This window comes from Triticum urartu, chromosome 7A (assembly GCF_056163025.1).
Source record: "Triticum urartu cultivar PI428250 chromosome 7A, HENAU_Tu73, whole genome shotgun sequence".
In the NCBI taxonomy this organism is placed as follows: domain Eukaryota; kingdom Viridiplantae; phylum Streptophyta; class Magnoliopsida; order Poales; family Poaceae; genus Triticum; species Triticum urartu.
The window spans coordinates 556,750,684-556,767,544 of NC_141879.1; the positions used below are offsets into that span (position 1 = coordinate 556,750,684).

Below are 16,861 nucleotides of genomic sequence, written 5' to 3' on the forward strand. Positions count from 1 at the left end.
AGTTTGGATCTCAGAGAGATAGAGCTTTCGGGTAGGAAATTCACTTGGACTAATTCGTTACCGGTCCCGACGTTTGAGAAACTTGACCGTGTCCTAGCAAGTGTCGAATGGGAACAGAAGTTTCCTCTGGTAACCGTGCAGGCATTGACAAGAGGTGTCTCTGATCATACACCGTTACTAGTTGATTCAGGAGTTCAAACTTTTGTGGGCAACAAGAACATTTTCTCGTTTGAACTTGCCTGGTTTGAAAGAGAAGGTTTCCTTGAGTTGTTAGCTCGGGAGTGGGCTAAAGACTCAGGAGGAAGGACGCCTATCGAGCGATGGCAATGCAAGATTCGTCATCTTTGAAGGTTCCTTCGAGGATGGGCTAAGCACACGCATGGTATTTATAAGGCGGAGAAGGAGAGACTTCTTCTACTTATTCAAAACCTTGAAATTAAAGCTGAAACTTCTATCTTGGATTCCAGTGAGTTGGAAACAAAGATAGAGGCGGAGATGCGACTTAAACAGCTTCTTCGCGAGGAGGAATTGAAGTGGGCGTTGCGAGCTAAGGTTCGCAAGATAGTACAAGGCGAGGACAATACTCAATTCTTTCATATGATTGCTAATGGGAAGCATCATAAAAAGAGAATTTTCCAGTTAGAACAAGACGAAGGGACGATAGTTGGTTAAGACAATCTGAAAGTCTACATTACCAATTATTATAAGCAGTTGTTTGGTCCCCCGGAAGAGAATTTTGTGTCCTTAGATGAGTCTAGGGTTGAGGATGTTCCTCAACTTGAGAATGCCGAGAATGAGATCCTGACTGCTCCTTTCTCTGAGAAAGAGGTGTTTGAAGCCATTGCACAAATGGAGAATAATAAGGCTCCAGGACCGGATGGGTTTCCGGCGGAGTTCTACAAAAAGTGCTGGCATTTTATTAAGGGTGATTTGATGCCCATGTTCCAGGAGTTTTTTGAGGGACAGCTTCAGTTGTTTAAGCTGAATTTTGGAACGATAACTCTTCTTCCTAAGAAGACAGACGCGGTTCGCATTAAGCAGTTCAGACCTATATGCCTGCTTAATGTGAGTTTTAAAATATTCACCAAGGTCGGGACGAACAGACTTACGCAGATTGCGCACTCTGTGGTTAATCCGTCCCAGACTGCTTTCATGCCTGATAGAAACATCCTTGAAGGGGTTGTTGTCTTGCATGAAACGCTCCATGAAATCCACTCAAAAAAACTTGATGGCATAGTTTTTAAAGTGGATTTTGAAAAAGCATATGATAAAGTTAAATGGCCTTTCCTTCAACAAGCTTTGCGTATGAAAGGTTTTGATCCGGCCTGGAGAAACCAGATTGATTCCTTTACGCAAAAAGGGAGTGTAGGGATTAAAGTGAATGACGACATATGTCACTATTTCCAAACACACAAGGGGCTAAGGCAAGGAGACCCGATGTCACCGATCCTGTTTAATATAGTGGCTAATATGCTCACTATCTTGATAGGTCGGGCAAAGGATGCACGGCAGGTAGGTGGCCTGGTCCCACATCTAGTTGACGGAGGGATTTCCATTCTTCAGTATGCTGATGATACTATCATCTTTATGGAGCACGACTTGGCGAAAGCAAGAAACATGAAGCTGTTATTATGCTTATTTGAACAATTATCTGGCCTCAAAATTAACTTCCACAAGAGCGAATTGTTTTGCTTTGGAAGAGCAAAGGATGACCAGGACACGTATAAACAATTGTTCGGATGTGAATTGGGCTCCTTACCGTTTACGTACTTAGGTATACCCATTCATCATCGTAAGCTGACTAACATTGAGTGGAAATGCATCGAGGATCGCTTTGAAAAGAAACTGAGTTGTTGGAAAGGGAAGCTCATGTCATACGGAGGACGATTGATTCTGATTAATTCGGTCCTTACCAGTATGCCTATGTTTCTCTTATCCTTTTTCCAGGTTCCGGTGGGAGTCAGGAAAAGGTTAGATTTCTACCGATCTCGATTCTTTTGGCAGAATGACGAGCTCAAACGAAAGTATAGGCTTGCTAAGTGGGATATAATCTGTAGGCCGAAGGACCAAGGGGGTCTAGGTATTGAAAATTTGGAAGTCAAAAACATATGTCTCCTTAGCAAGTGGCTATTTAAACTGTCGTCTGAGACGGAAGCTACTTGGGCACAGATTTTGCGTAATAAGTATCTTTATGCTAAAACCTTGGCTCAGGTAAATGTGAGGCCTTCCGACTCACTTTTTCGAAGGGTTTGATGAGAGTCAAACAACTTTTTTTCAACAAGTCAAAATTTATTGTCGGGAATGGTGCCACTACGAGGTTTGGAAGGATGCGTGGCTTGGGGAGACTCCCCTTGCACTTAAATATCCTACTTTGTACAACATTGTGCGACGTAGAGAAGCCTACGTTGCAACTGTTCTACAATTCACTCCCCTCAATATTAGTTTTCGGAGGACGCTAGTTGGAAATCGTTGGGAGGCCTGGCTCCACCTTGTTAGACGTTTAATGGAGGTCTGGCTGACCCAGCAACCAGATCAGCTGTATTGGAAACTTACTAAGAACGGTGTGTTCTCGGTTAAGTCTATGTATCTGGATGTCATTAACTCTAGCGTTGTCCCTTCCTCGATTCACGTTTGGAGAGTAAAGGTTCCCTTACGTATCAAAGTGTTTATGTGATTTGTGCATAAACAAGTCATTTTGACTAAGGATAACCTGGCAAAACGCAACTGGATGGGCTCATCTAGGTGTAGCTTTTGCGATCATAACGAAAACATCAAACACCTCTTTCTCGATTGTCCGTTGACTAAGATTCTGTGGCGGTCGATTCATATTGCGTTTAATATTAATCAGCCCACCTCTATCAACATGTTATTTGGAACATGGCTTGATGGGGTTGATTCCGATACTGCAAGACACATTCGTGTTGGCGTTTGTGCTTTACTTTGGGCAGTATGGAACTGCAGAAATGATTTAGTATTTAACAGATCAACAAACATTCACTTTTTGCAGGTTATCTTCGGGGCCACGGCATTCATCCGTATGTGGTCGCTACTCACTCCGACGGAGGCCAGTGAGCGTTTGGTTACTGCGTCTACCCGATGGGAAATGGTAGCGCGGGATATTTTCAACCGGTTTGGATGGAGGTCATGTAATAGGATAGGCATGTAGTGCTCCTATTGTGTTTGCCAGCCGGTTGTGGCTTTGGGTTTTAGCTCTTTCGAGCTTTTTGTTTATCTTCGCACCTCGATACTTGGCAACTTTGTTACTGGACTTTATTTTTAATAATATGAGCCGTATGCATCTTTCTGATGCAGAGACTGGGGTAAACCCCTTTTTTGAAAAAAAATCCCCTGTAGCTCGAGTCGGATTTTCCTTAGGAAAAAATTGAACGCATGGTTGCGCAAACTTGGTTCTGGAGAAAGGTGTCTGGTCGACAATCCACCCAATCGGAAAACTTGATCCAATCAAGCCCAAGCGTCTCGGACCACCACTCGTAATTTGATGATACATCTACAGTCGGGCCACAAGCCATTCCTCTTCCGCAGTGATTGATAAACGGGTATCACTATTTTTTTTCCCAGATTGCTCGATCTTCGCCTCCAAGAGGTATGATCAAAAGATTTCGTTGAGACCTCTCGGTTAACCAACCGGTATAAATGAGTCCATCAAACAGTCAAAATCTTACCTGACTGCACACAGTTGGAGTCAAGCCTGATGATGAACAATCGATTTCAGCTATTGAGACCTCAACGAACTCGGGGGATATTGACGGGGTTATACCCAATGGATAGGCCCATACATATATATGACCCAGCATAAGGCCCAAGGCAAACAAGAATACAATCCAAAATACGATGGGCCAAGGGGCTATCGACCAGGCCCAGTAAAGCTACAACCCAAGACATCAAAGGCCAGAGCCCCCCCCCCCCCCCCCCCCAATTAGGGTAAGTCCTAACAGTCGGATCCTACACACCCTCATGGACAGCAGTCGGAACTTCGGTCTGTTGCGACCTAGGATACCACGATCCCCGTGATGTCTTAGTTACCGTTGTTACCCAATGATAGAGTAATCTAGTTAAATACGACAGTTACTAGTAGTAATATCCATGAACAGTCGGTCATGCATGCGCCATCAACAACATTAATACCAGCCTGTTATGACACCCCTCCTAGCGCACTCTATATAAGCCGGATGGAGGGCACCGGGCTAAGGGTTCAACTCTCTCACATTGTATCTTACGCCAAGAGCTAAGAACACCATAGCAGTAGGGTATTACCTCCACAGGAGAGGGACTGAACCTGTATAAACCTTTACGCATGCTCCCATTTGTATTGATCGTAGATACGATTGCCTCTACATACACGTCCCTATAATATTATCAGGATTATATCCATGACATAACCAGTCTTCCATTCCATGATTCAGACATTTTCTAATTGCCTCTTTCATCATATTATAGGCGAGCACTAGTGGCTCGTGGTCTTCATGCTTAAAAACAATAATATTATATCACAATTGCATTTTTTCGCACGTGGGCCAAACTTTGTCATACACGCGCTGCAACATAAAATGAGTTAATGATTCTCTAGGCAAGGCTAGAATCCATTCCTTAGCTCTTTCCCTTAGGGAGAAAGGAAATAGATGCAACTTTAAAGTGTCATGTTTATGCATGCCGGCATCTTCGGAAGCGGAACCTCCGAATTGGCTATGTTGAACCATCGTAACAAGGTGAGGTTTAATCTCAATCTGCTTGGAGCAGCATCGGGTAAAGCGGTAGGTGCACGCATAAAGTTTATACTGGGAGTTGCAAACTCCCCAAGTTTTTTAGACGTAACAATTTTTTGGGTTTTTTCGACAACTAGAAAAAAACTACAACCGAATAAAAGCTAAAACGGTACCTTTAGTTACCTGGCAAAACGGTGCCTTTAGTTACCTGGCTTAGATAGCCAAGATGCTTCCCCGGCAACATTGTCAGAAAAAAGATTGTGTAGTTTTTATTCGGTTTTGGATGTAGATAGTCCTCAACTCTTTCCCAAGGGTGATCATGGGTATCGAGCCCATGGAAAGTTCTGCTAATAGGCAGGGATTCAAACAAGCTATTGTTCTCATAAGATGTTTCAGTTCCTGTACCAAATAAACCATGATTGTAGAGAGAGATGGCGAGAGAGAGAGAGAGAGAGAGAGAGAGAGAGAGATGGAACTAGGCATGGGCATGCAAAATATACTTACAACCTTATACTTGCACTTAGGATCTCTTCTTGATTTCTAACATAGTCCTAGTAGACACTATTATGATGTGTTCTCAACATGTAAATGTGGAGGATGCGTCCAAATAATGTCACGACTGACTAGCAACCTGCACTATGAGTCTATTGTCCAACCAAGGCACTTACCACCGCGGGGTTATCTTGATTATTAAGGATTTCTCCAAACCAACGCATTGGGCATTTAATGGTTGCATCTCATGATCCAATGAGTTGTTTTCGGCTACCGTGCTAATCCTTATTATCAGCGTTGTTCAGTGTAGCCTTCCACACGTCCCTGCACTTTACGTCCTCTTGGATCCATCTAAGGGATTTCGGGTACCTGCGAAGTCTTAGAACGAGAAGAAGACAAGAGACAAATCCATTATGAATAACACATACAAATAATGTTCAATTAAGCAAAGTCAATACCAATGTTCCCGTGCACAAGTACGTAGGTTGCCAAGTTGTGCCTCAGCCCATGGCCTTGAGGGGATTACTCACACATCGCAATCATATTATAGATGGAACATTATAGATGACATTGATGAAAGGTGAATGATTGTATAGACTCTTACAATGTGGCCATACACGATGAATTACAAGTATGACTAAAGTATGGGGAAATGGCTATGGAGGTGGAGATGGCGACGACTAAGGTTTCTAGGAATGGTGATGGTGATCCTGGAAAGTCTTCTGCTCTTCAGGGGTTGTTAGCTATCCTTCTGTTACCTTCTTTGGGGTCACCTTGACAAAGTCCATCCTAACTGCAACCGCCACATACCATTCGGCAGTCATTCCGCTCCCCAAGTAGGCCCTCAAGAAGATGGACAAGATGGCAAGGGGTGTCATCTGGAACGTTGTTGACGGTGAGAACGTCAACGAAGGCCACTCCCTTGTCAACTGGAAGGTTGTGTTCGCTCTTCGAAAAATCTAGGTTGTCTAGGGTCGTCGCTAACTTGGAATCCTTTGGCCGGGCTCTTCGGCTTAGGTGGCCTTGGTTCCTATATGGACCGACCCTGACCGGCCTTGGGTGGTACTGAGCTCTCTTGCAGTGAGTCTGATATGGCTCCTTTCCGAGCCTCCACCATGATCACTATCGGCGATGGAAGATGTACAAGTTTTTATAAGGACTGGTGGTTTGGGGACTCCACCCTTTGTTATCGTGCCCTAGAGCTCGTCAAGATTGCAACTAGTAAGAACATGACCATGCACGATGACCTTGAAGCGGATAGGTGGATAACTGCAGTCGTCCGTCTCGACACCGCTGCCTAGCTTTGCTAATTCACTAATATTCGGCAGCTTCTCTGAGAGCCCGGCATCGATCCGAACCACCTCGACACCATTCGCTCGAACTGGACCAACTCTAATGAATTCTTCACCAAGTTGGCCTACCTAATGCAATTCAATGGCCGCCTGCAGCCTTTCTACCCTGCCAAGGTTTGGAAAGCCAGGGGCACCCCCAAGTGCAAGTTCTTCGCTTGGCTAGTCATGCATGGTAGGATCCTCACGTCGGAAAACTTGGTGACCAAAGGTTGGCTGCACGACCCCATCTGCCACCTATGTTTGGAGGCTCTTGAGACAATTTCGCATCTTTGTCGGGACTATCCTTTCTCAAGCCTGAAACGTGGTTAATGTTGTCGAAAGGATGCCCACTTGGAGACCCCCTGACCTTGGTAACTCTATCAACCGGTGGTGGGATGACTTTCTCGCAACCAACTCAGACACAAGGCATTGGAGCGCAACGGCAATTTGATTTACTCGCTTTGGAACATTTGGAAGGAGTGAAACTTTAGGGTCTTCACTGGAAGGAGGATGGCGTACCGCGAGGTGGCTCATAGGTCGACTAGTCCGCATGTCGTATTGAGGGGTTTTCTACTGCTTACCTCATCTCAAAAAAGCCTCGTGTAAACATTTGTAACACCTTCTATTCTTCTATATGAAAGGCAGTGTCCATGGTAGGATCCTCACGTCGGAAAACTTGGTGACCAAAGGTTGGCTGCACGACCCCATCTGCCACCTATGTTTGGAGGCTCTTGAGACAATTTCGCATCTTTGTCGGGACTATCCTTTCTCAAGCCTGAAACGTGGTTAATGTTGTCGAAAGGATGCCCACTTGGAGACCCCCTGACCTTGGTAACTCTATCAACCGGTGGTGGGATGACTTTCTCGCAACCAACTCAGACACAAGGCATTGGAGCGCAACGGCAATTTGATTTACTCGCTTTGGAACATTTGGAAGGAGTGAAACTTTAGGGTCTTCACTGGAAGGAGGATGGCGTACCGCGAGGTGGCTCATAGGTCGACTAGTCCGCATGTCGTATTGAGGGGTTTTCTACTGCTTACCTCATCTCAAAAAAGCCTCGTGTAAACATTTGTAACACCTTCTATTCTTCTATATGAAAGGCAGTGTCCATGCCGATTTCTCGAAGAAAAAACTATGGAAGTTTCCCTACCACTTTCTGGATGCAATTTTATCTGTCCAGATTCCAGGGGAGCCTTGGGGCATATAGCAAAGCACATATCAACCCAGAAGACATACACTGTTGATGACAACAAGTTTCTGGTCCAAGGGCCTAAAATGATTTAAGGATTGGGTTCTGTTTCTGCTGAAATAGAACAGGGGAAGGACACCTGATTTTCTCGCTGAAAACAACCAGATGGTAATTTGATTGTGTTGGCTATCACATATTCACTAGTATTGATTGTGTTTTTGTGAAAACATCCGAAAATGTAGTTGGTAGGACTAGGGTTCCTACCGGTGCGGCTACGCAGGTTATAGGGACAAGGTGGAGGAGGACGAGGGCTGGAGTGGGCGCGCCGGCGAGTGGGCGCCGTCGCGGCTAGGGTTTAGGTGCGACGTCAGTTGGCTGGTGCCGGCTAGGGTTCCGGCTTCTCAGGGAGCCGGGCAACAGAAGATGATAATATCTTTATTGCTTAATTCTCAAAGAGTCTTACAACCTATATTTATAACCTAAATAACTTGCATAAGAATTAATCCTAAGATAACTTGTGGGCCAAGCCCCTAACTAATGCCGGTGGGCCTCCTCCGGTTATAAGCTAAACCTGTCATAACATCTCTCCCCGCCTGCGCAAACAACTCATCCTCGAGCTGAAAGTCTGGATAGTGTTGGCGGAAGTCATCACGCTGCTCCCAAGTAGCCTCCTCCTTCGGAAGACCCGCCCACTGGACCAAGACGAACCACACCCCGCGACGAAGCTGCGCCTGCAACACCTTCTCTGGCTCCGGAAGAAGACGGCCATCGGCGGTCGGAGGAAGCGCCGGAGGGCCGGCCGGTGGCTCGCCGCGGAAAGGCTTAAGCAGCCCCACATGGAAGACGTCGTGGATGCGAGCGCCGGCTGGAAGCTGAAGACGATAGGCCACCTGCCCGATGCGCTCCAGGATGACGAAGGGCCCGGCGTAGTGAGGGTCGAGCTTGCGCTTCGCGCGCGGGTCTAGTGATTGCGTGGAGCGATGAAGAAGACGCAGCCACACCCAATCTCCCACCGCGTACTCCGCCTCGCGATGGTGGTCGTCGTCGTAGTGCTTGGCCAGCTGCTGGGCCTGAAGGAGACGCTGACGAACCTCAGCAAGCATCTCGTCACGGGTGCGGATAAGATCGGCCACAACCTCCGTCCGAGCCGTCGCCGGGTCCACCGACACGATAGGCGGGGGTGGCCGGCCATAGACCACCTCAAACGGCGTAGCACGCAGGGTGGAGTGGAATGAGGTGTTGTAGCAGTACTCCGCCCAAGAGAACCAATCCACCCAAGCTCGAGGTCGATCACCTGTAACACAACGTAAGTACATGGCAATGACCTTGTTAACCACCTCAGACTGGCCGTCCATCTGAGGGTGGAATGCCGTGCTCAAGCGGAGCTTGACGCCCGCCATCCTGAAGAGGTCGCGCCAGACAAGGGCTGAAGCAAGCCGGCCGGCCGCAGGGTCTCCGTCTTGTTGCGCTGGCATATCTGACAAGACCGAAACCAATCGCGGACCAGGGCTCGATCGCCAGGGATGTAGAAGTCGGCGCGGAGACGATGGAGGGTTTTCTGCACACCCTCATGACCAGCTGAGTGGGCGAGCAGCAACACCTGGTGACGGAGATCATCATGCGCCGGAACAAAGATCCGGCGCCCATGGAGGAGCAGTCCGTTGGAGAAGCGCCACGGCTCCTCTAGGTCACCGGCCGCCAGCTGCTGTTGAAGAAGGACGACGTCGGCGGCGGTCACGGTCGCCTGGCGAATGTCGGTGCAGAGGCCGAAAGTCGGCCCGGAGCGGATGCACAGGGTCGCCCCCTCGGAATCGCCGGCGGAGGGCACGAGGTCGGAGTTGCGATGGGACAGCGCATCGGCCACGGTGTTAAGGCGACCCGACCGATACTCAATGGAGAAGTCGAAGCCGAAGAGCTTGCTGATCCACTGGTGCTGAGGCACGGTCGACAACCATTGGTCCAGCAAGAACTTGAGGTTGTAATGGTCCGTGCGAATGTGGAACGACCGCCCCCACAAGTAAGGCCGCCAATGGCGAACGTCCTGCACCAAGCCAATGAGCTCCCGCTCGTATGTCGCCAGCTTAAGATGGCGCGGGGCGAAAGGCCGGCTGAAGAAGGCGAGGGCCCCATCGCCCTGATGCAACACTGCGCCGAAGCCCGCACCCGAGGCGTCACAGTCCACCACAAATGGGCGGTCAAAGTCGGGCATCTGGAGAACAGGGCCTGTCGTGAGGGCCCCCTTGAGGGCCTCGAAGGTCGTCGTCGCCTCGTCGTCCCAGGCGAAGGCGTCGCGGCGTAGTAACCGCGTGAGGGGCGTCGCGATGAGCCCGAACTCCCGGATAAACTTCCGATAGTAGCCCGCGAGGCTGAGGAACCCGCGAAGAGCCCGCGGTGAGTGAGGCGTCGGCCATGCGGCGACGGCTGCCGCCTTGTCGGCGTCCATAGCCACCCCATCGGCCGAGATGACGTAGCCGAGGTAGGCGACGGAAGGCGTCCCGAACGAGCATTTCGAGCGCTGAAGATGGAGTTGGTGCGCCTGAAGCTCGTTGAAGACGATGGCGACGTGCTGGAGGTGCTCGGCCCATGTGGCACTGTAGATAAGAATGTCATCAAAGAAAACAAGCACAAACTGCCGTAAGTAGGGTCGGAGGACGTCGTTCATTAGGGCCTGAAAGGTTGCCGGGGCGTTGGCGAGGCCGAAGGGCATCACCAAGAACTCGAAGTGGCCATGATGAGTGCGAAATGCCGTCTTGGCGATGTCGTCCGGATGCATGCGCACCTGATGGTAGCCTGGCCGGAGATCGAGTTTGGTGAAGAAGCGCGCCCCATGGAGCTCATCCAGGAGCTCGTCGGCCACCGGTATAGGGAACTTGTCCTTGAGTGTAAGCGCGTTCAGGGCGCGGTAGTCGATACAGAAGCGCCACGTGACGTCCGCCTTGCGGACGAGAAGCACCGGCGCGGTGAAGGGTGACGTGGATATCCGGATAATGCCGGCGGCCAACATAAGTGCACACTGGTGCTCCAACTCATCCTTCTGCAGCTGAGGGTAGCGGTAGAGCCGAACCGCCACCGGGGTGGAGCCCGGCAAGAGGTGGATCCGATGGTCGTACACCCGGGCGGGAGGAAGGCCCCGCGGCTCATCAAAGATGACGTGGTGTTGCTGCAGAAGGGAATCCAGGAGGGGGTGGGCGGCCTCCGCGGACGCGGTGGCCAGCTGGAGCTGTGGCGCGGCGGCCGCGGCGCCCCCAAGGTCGTCCCACCGGATACGGCGGTCCATCCGCCAGAACGTCATCGTCAGCGCGTCGAAGTCCCAAAGGATGGGACCGAGGGTCCATAGAAAATCCACGCCAATGATGAAGTCGAAGCAGCCCAGGTCGATCCCGACACAGGTAATGGAGAAGTGTTTGCCGTCGATGGAGATGGGTACGTCGCGTGCTAGCCCATGACACTGAGGCGATCGTTGTTCGCCACGGTGACCCGAAGGCGCTCCCCGCCCGTCGACGGAAGTGCGAGACGACGCATGGACGCCGTGGGCAGGAAGTTATGGGTGGAGCCGGTATCCACCAAAGCCACGAGCCGCTCGCCCTGGATGATCACCGGCAACAGCATGGTCCGCTCGTTACGGATGCCGGCGAGGGCGTGGAGGGAGACGACGAAGGCCGTCACTGTGGGGTCCGCGGGGGTGTCCGCAGCCGCCGCAGGTGGCGGGGTTTCGTCGATCGAGGCGTCCTCCTCGGTGTAGTCGACCGTCTCCAAGTAGAAGAGTCGCGGATAGACATGGGTCGGCGTATAGGGCTTATCGCAGTTAAAGCAGAGGCCTTGGCGCCGCCGCTCCATCTGCTCCGCCGGAGAAAGGCGACGGAAGGGCCGCGTCGTCGCTGGGGGTGCAGGCGCGGCCTGAGGTGGGCGGCCGGGCGCCGGGCCTGGATGTGTGGTCGGGCGGCCTCCCCACGGTGGCGCGGCAGGCTGCATGGCCTGGGCCCGACTCTCGAAGGCGCGGGCATAGTACATGGCCTGCTGGAGATCCTGAGGTCCGCGGAGCTCCACGTCCACGCGGATGTGGTCCGAAAGGCTACCGACGAAGAGGTCGGCCGCTGCTAGGCCGTAACGCCCGTCACGTGGCAGGCTAGGGCCTGAAAACGGTCGGCGAAGTCCTGCACCATGGAGGTGAAGGGAAGGCGACCGAGCTCCGCCAGGCGGCTCCCGTGAACCGGAGGCCCGAAGCGAAGGAGGCAGAGCTCGCGGAAACGCTCCCAAGCAGGCATGGCACCCTCGTCCTGCTCGAGGGTGTAATACCAGGTCTGGGCCGTGCCACGGAGGTGGTAAGACGCGAGCCACGTCCGCTCCGACGCGAGGGTGCGCTGCCCGCGAAAGAACTGGTCATACTGGTTGAGCCAGTTAAGGGGATTCTTTGTGCCGTCATAGGTGGCGAAGTCGAGTTTGGCGAACCGCGGCGGTGTCTGCTGCGGCCCGCCGTGCCGAGCAGGCTCAGAGGCTCGAAACAGTGAAGCGGGGGGTGCCTGATCGGAGTAGTCCGGGTACTAGCTGGCGGGGCCGGATGGCCCGCCGAACTGCGGGAACGGAGCCGGCTCGACCGGAGTCGTGGTGTAGACCGGTGAAGGCGAAGACCCCGCCGCCCACACTGGCAGTGGGGACGGGGACGGGGGAAACCAGACCTGATGGATCGGTAACCCGGTAGTCAAGGCCGCGCCCGAGCTGTTCCCGGATGATGAGGGTGCGGAGAACGGCGATGGAAGCAGGCCCTGGGACGTCGTCTGCGGCGGCTACTGGACCGGCCCTGCAGTGGATGGCGACTGCTGCACCGGCCATGCGGTGGACGGCGGCTGCTGCAACCAGGATGCGACCGAGGCTGCCGGCGGCAAGGGCCAGAGGGGCGCCGCGGAGGGCGCTAGCACGGGCGCCAATCCCGCCTGGATCGGCCAGAACGGGGACCCGCTGTACGCGGGCGCGCCCTGGTACGACCCTGGTGGTGGCGCAAAGGGGCCCGCCCCGCCCCCGTACTGCGGCTGCTGCTGTAGGAGAAGGCCAGGGGCAGCGATCGGGGCCGACGGCAGGTGAGTGTAGGCCCCGGCCCCATATTGCTGTTGGAGCTGAAGACCGTGGACGGCGGTGACGAGGTGATGCAGCGTGGCGGCGAGTTGCTCCGGAGACAAGGTGGCCACCGGCGGTGGTGCAGATGCGCCCGGGGACGGCGGTGCAGGCGGCGCCGAGGTGGAGACGGGACTCGCCAGCGAGGTCCCGGCGGATGTGGTCGGCACGGTGATGATCGGCGCCGTCGTCATGGGCGCGGTGGTACCAACGGGCAGCGGCGGCTCTGGTGGCGGCAGCGACATGATCGCAACGTGGTCTCTGATTACCAAATTGATAGGACTAGGGTTCCTACCGGTGCGACTACGCAGGTTATAGGGACAAGGTGGAGGAGGACGAGGGCTGGAGTGGGCGCGCCGGCGAGTGGGCGCCGTCGCGGCTAGGGTTTAGGTGCGGCGGCGGTTGGCTGGTGGCGGCTAGGGTTCCGACTCCTCAGGGAGCCGGGCAACAGAAGATGATAATATCTTTATTGCTTAATTCTCAAAGAGTCTTACAACCTATATTTATAACCTAAATAACTTGCATAAGAATTAATCCTAAGATAACTTGTGGGCCAAGCCCCTAACTAATGCCCGGTGGGCCTCCTCCGGTTATAAGCTAAACCGGTGATAACAGTAGTATAAAAACAATCTCATAATATGTATACATGTGTTAGTGTTTGAAAAGAATACATACTCAATTTTTTGTATACAAATTGTAATGGTGGGCCAAATCACACCGAACTCCAATCTGGAGTGAAAAGAATACTCCAAAATAGTCACCTAGTAGGTGAGCTTGTTGCTGTACTAAACCTTCGAACCACCAACTTAAGGCCTCCTGTACTACCTGATCATTCCTGATCTACTTCACTGTACCCTTTTGACCATTTGGGGGAACTCTGTGGAAACCTGATTTTATATCCTTTTGCCAGACCCTTGTATTATCAGTCTGCATAGAGCAGCAAAATTATGATCATCAGAAAGCATTTTAGGGACAAAACAAAAAATTAATATAATACATAGATACAATGCACTAGCAAATTCAAAATTACACAGGAAGCGAATGATCAACAAAGTGTAGCATCTATCCGGGGCAATAAAATGCATAACAGAACTTGGGACACAGGAAAATTGCAGAGAGGGTGAGCACATGGACACCTTTTTATCCTACTCACTTGCACATTGCCAGCTAAACCATATGATGATTCGGCTCATTGAAAAGTACACTTTAAGCTGGAGACAGATCCCAAAGCAACTGAAAACAACCGAAGGTTTTTCTGATAATTGGCTCATGAGTCCTGAGAGGGCGAATAGCAAAAATGCGATACTGCATTTCAGTTGTGCAGCGAAACAAGATTGCTCTAAGAGCAAGTGCATTCCATCCCCTGATAGGCTGATGTAGTTAACTACCAGAGAGGTAGGTACTTATTCTGCAGCTATAAAGCAAGATGCACACAGGTGCTATCTCACATATCCTGATTGAGAGTATCAAACAGTTTCAGTGGCCATAAGGCATAGGAACCAAGATTGGCGCCTGGATGCCGGAAACAGGGCAATAACTTGCCTGCTGCAAGGAGGATTGGCACTGGCCTGAGGATATTAGGGCAGCATGTGCTAACTACTCCCTCCGTTCGGAATTACTTGTTTCGGATATGGATGTATCTAGAATTAAAATACGTATAGATACATCCATTTCTGCGACAAGTAATTCCGAACAGAGGGAGTAGTATTTATGCTAATTCATGCGATGGGGGTGACCGTGGCTCAATCCCCCCACCCTAATGTGCTGCCAACTACTTGGGACATTTTCTTTATTCGCAAAATAGCTTTGCAGCATTATGCTAAACACGAAATTCATCAGGTCCTAACAAAGGCCTCACGTACAAGCAAATGGGGGCATAGACATTTGACTCATTTATGAATGCATTCGTCCAACAGATAGGCCAAAAGCATTGTGATCGGATTCAGAAAGGCGCAGGTACTAATATTCTGCATCGGAACCGTATGGTCTTATCGACGATTTCTCCAGGGACGCGTGACGAAGTTGGCGACAGGATCGGGATCGAGGAGAGGGGAAGGGCTGGCACTCGGCAGGAACCTTACCGAGGTGAGCCGGGGAGGTGGAGGCGGCGGAGAGCCAGAGCACGAGGGCGCAGAGCAGCAGCAACAGCGGGATGCAGTGCACGGCGCGCCCCAGCGCCCGGGTCCGCGCCGCCTCCCGCCGGCCCGCCGCCGACTGCGGGTCGAACGTCGGGAGCGCCGTGCCGTCGCCGCGGTGGCCCGACGAGGACGCGTCGCCGCCCTCCGACACGCGCGCCCCGCTCGACGACCGCCGCATCTCTCCCTCGGCCGCGCAACGAGGATGAGGACGGGGTGGCTGCGGGTGGCCGCCGCGCGGGGGGTGGCTCGGAGGCGGAGGCGCGCCGCTGTGACGGGGTGTTGTGGTGCCGTGTCGGCGTTGGGCGGGCGGATTCGCACTTCTGCGGTGTGGTTGGTGGTGGTTGGAATCGGATTTTGACCAGGTTGGTACGCTTCCCTCCACTACGACTCCCTCCACGAGCGTGACGCTCCACCGCTCCTCCCAGACTGTCAGCATTTTTCTACGACCTCGTCGACTTTATTTTAGAAGAAGCGACAACTAAAAGCAATTTTTCTACTCCCTTCATTCTAAAATGAGTGTCTCAAATTTGGTACGACATTACAAAATTGAAACATTTAGTTTGGGACGGGGTAGTATTAAAAAATAGCTAACCCTAAAAAACACCTATGACTGATATTCATTAAAGAAAAGAGCAACAAGTATAAAGAAAATCAACTAACATAAAATGACCTTTAAAAATACACGGATAACCTTTATCGCCCTCCAGCCGGCCGGGGGGGGGGGGGGGGGGGGGGGATAAATATCTTGTGGTTGGCAAGCTTTTATCGAGAGATATCTTGGTCTGCCAATTGCGGTTGGCAAGATATGAGCAGAAATTTGATCATATAGTAGAAAGGACTTAAGGTAAAATGTAGTGTTGGTCAGAGAGGACTTTAGCTTGTGTAGGGCGGTGGATCTTGTTGAAATCGGTTATTCGGGCCATCCCCACTTCCATTATGAGTTGTTTCCAATTGACAAAGAAAGTTTGCAGGCAATTAACATCGTGCATGGGGAAATTTTCATGGAGCACCTCCATTGACAATCGGCCTCTCCATTGGTTGTCATGGGATAAGCTAGCTGCACCCAAGGTGAAGGGCAGGATGGGGTTCCAGGATTTTGAACAATTTAATTTGGTGCTGCTCTCCAAGCACGTTTGGCGGCTGATGACACATTCGGACTCAACCATGTTTCGCAGTTTTCAAAGGGAAATATTTCCCTTCTTGTGATTTTTTTCCAAGCCCAGGCTCCACAGTTGTAGTTCGCAACTTGGAAAGCTATCATATTCGGACTTGCTGCTTTGGAGAAAGACCTGGTCAAGTTGGTCGGTAGTGGAGATTCAATCTTGATTTGGCAGGACTACTGGATTCCTATCACATCCACCCTCAAACCTATGGGGCGTTAGGGATTGATCCGCTGGAAAAAGTCTCACATCTGATCCATTCTCACTTAGGTTCTTGGGATGTGGAGGTGATTTGTCGCAACTTTCTTGCCCTGGATCTCGAAGCAATTCTGTACATACCGTTAAGGTCATCAGGCGGTAAAGATTTCTTTGCTTGGGATCTCTAGAAAGGTCAAGTGTTTATACTGTGGAAACGACATGCCGTGCTCTCGTGACCCATAACAAGTGATCAACTCTAGGGGAAGGGACAATAGCGGAACCTTCAATGATAGGCACTTATGGACCGCTTTATGGAAGCTCAAAGTTGTCCCGAGAGTTCGGGTCTTTTGGTGGCGGACTCTCTGAGGTATACTTCCAGACTATGCCACGCTGCAACATCGCCATATGAGAAGTATTGCTGATCAGGATCTCTGCAAGGCTACAAATGAAAATCTACAGCATGCACTTATGTTCAGCTCTCACGCCAAGCAATATTGGGCGGCTGCTTGGGACATTCTA

At 51.4% G+C, this 16,861-nt stretch overlaps 1 protein-coding gene and 1 pseudogene across 1 annotated transcript; both read right to left on the reverse strand.

The window, feature by feature from the left end:
• Positions 1 to 9,112: 9,112 nt before the first annotated feature.
• Positions 9,113 to 13,091, reverse strand: LOC147960431 (uncharacterized; annotated as a pseudogene).
• A 375-nt stretch (positions 13,092 to 13,466) lies between these two features.
• LOC125520600 (uncharacterized) lies at positions 13,467 to 15,385 on the reverse strand. Its single transcript, XM_048685555.2, has 2 exons — positions 14,928 to 15,385; positions 13,467 to 13,773 (listed from the first exon to the last, which is right to left on the reverse strand). Exons 1-2 carry the CDS (start codon positions 15,160 to 15,162, stop codon positions 13,769 to 13,771), a joined length of 240 nt encoding a protein of 79 aa, XP_048541512.1. The 5' UTR covers positions 15,163 to 15,385; the 3' UTR covers positions 13,467 to 13,768.
• Positions 15,386 to 16,861: the final 1,476 nt, after the last annotated feature.

Excerpts from the sequence above, each read along its gene's own strand:
- LOC125520600 (XM_048685555.2), bottom strand. The coding sequence starts at position 15,162 with ATGCGGCGGTCGTCGAGCGGGGCGCGCGTGTCGGAGGGCGGCGACGCG.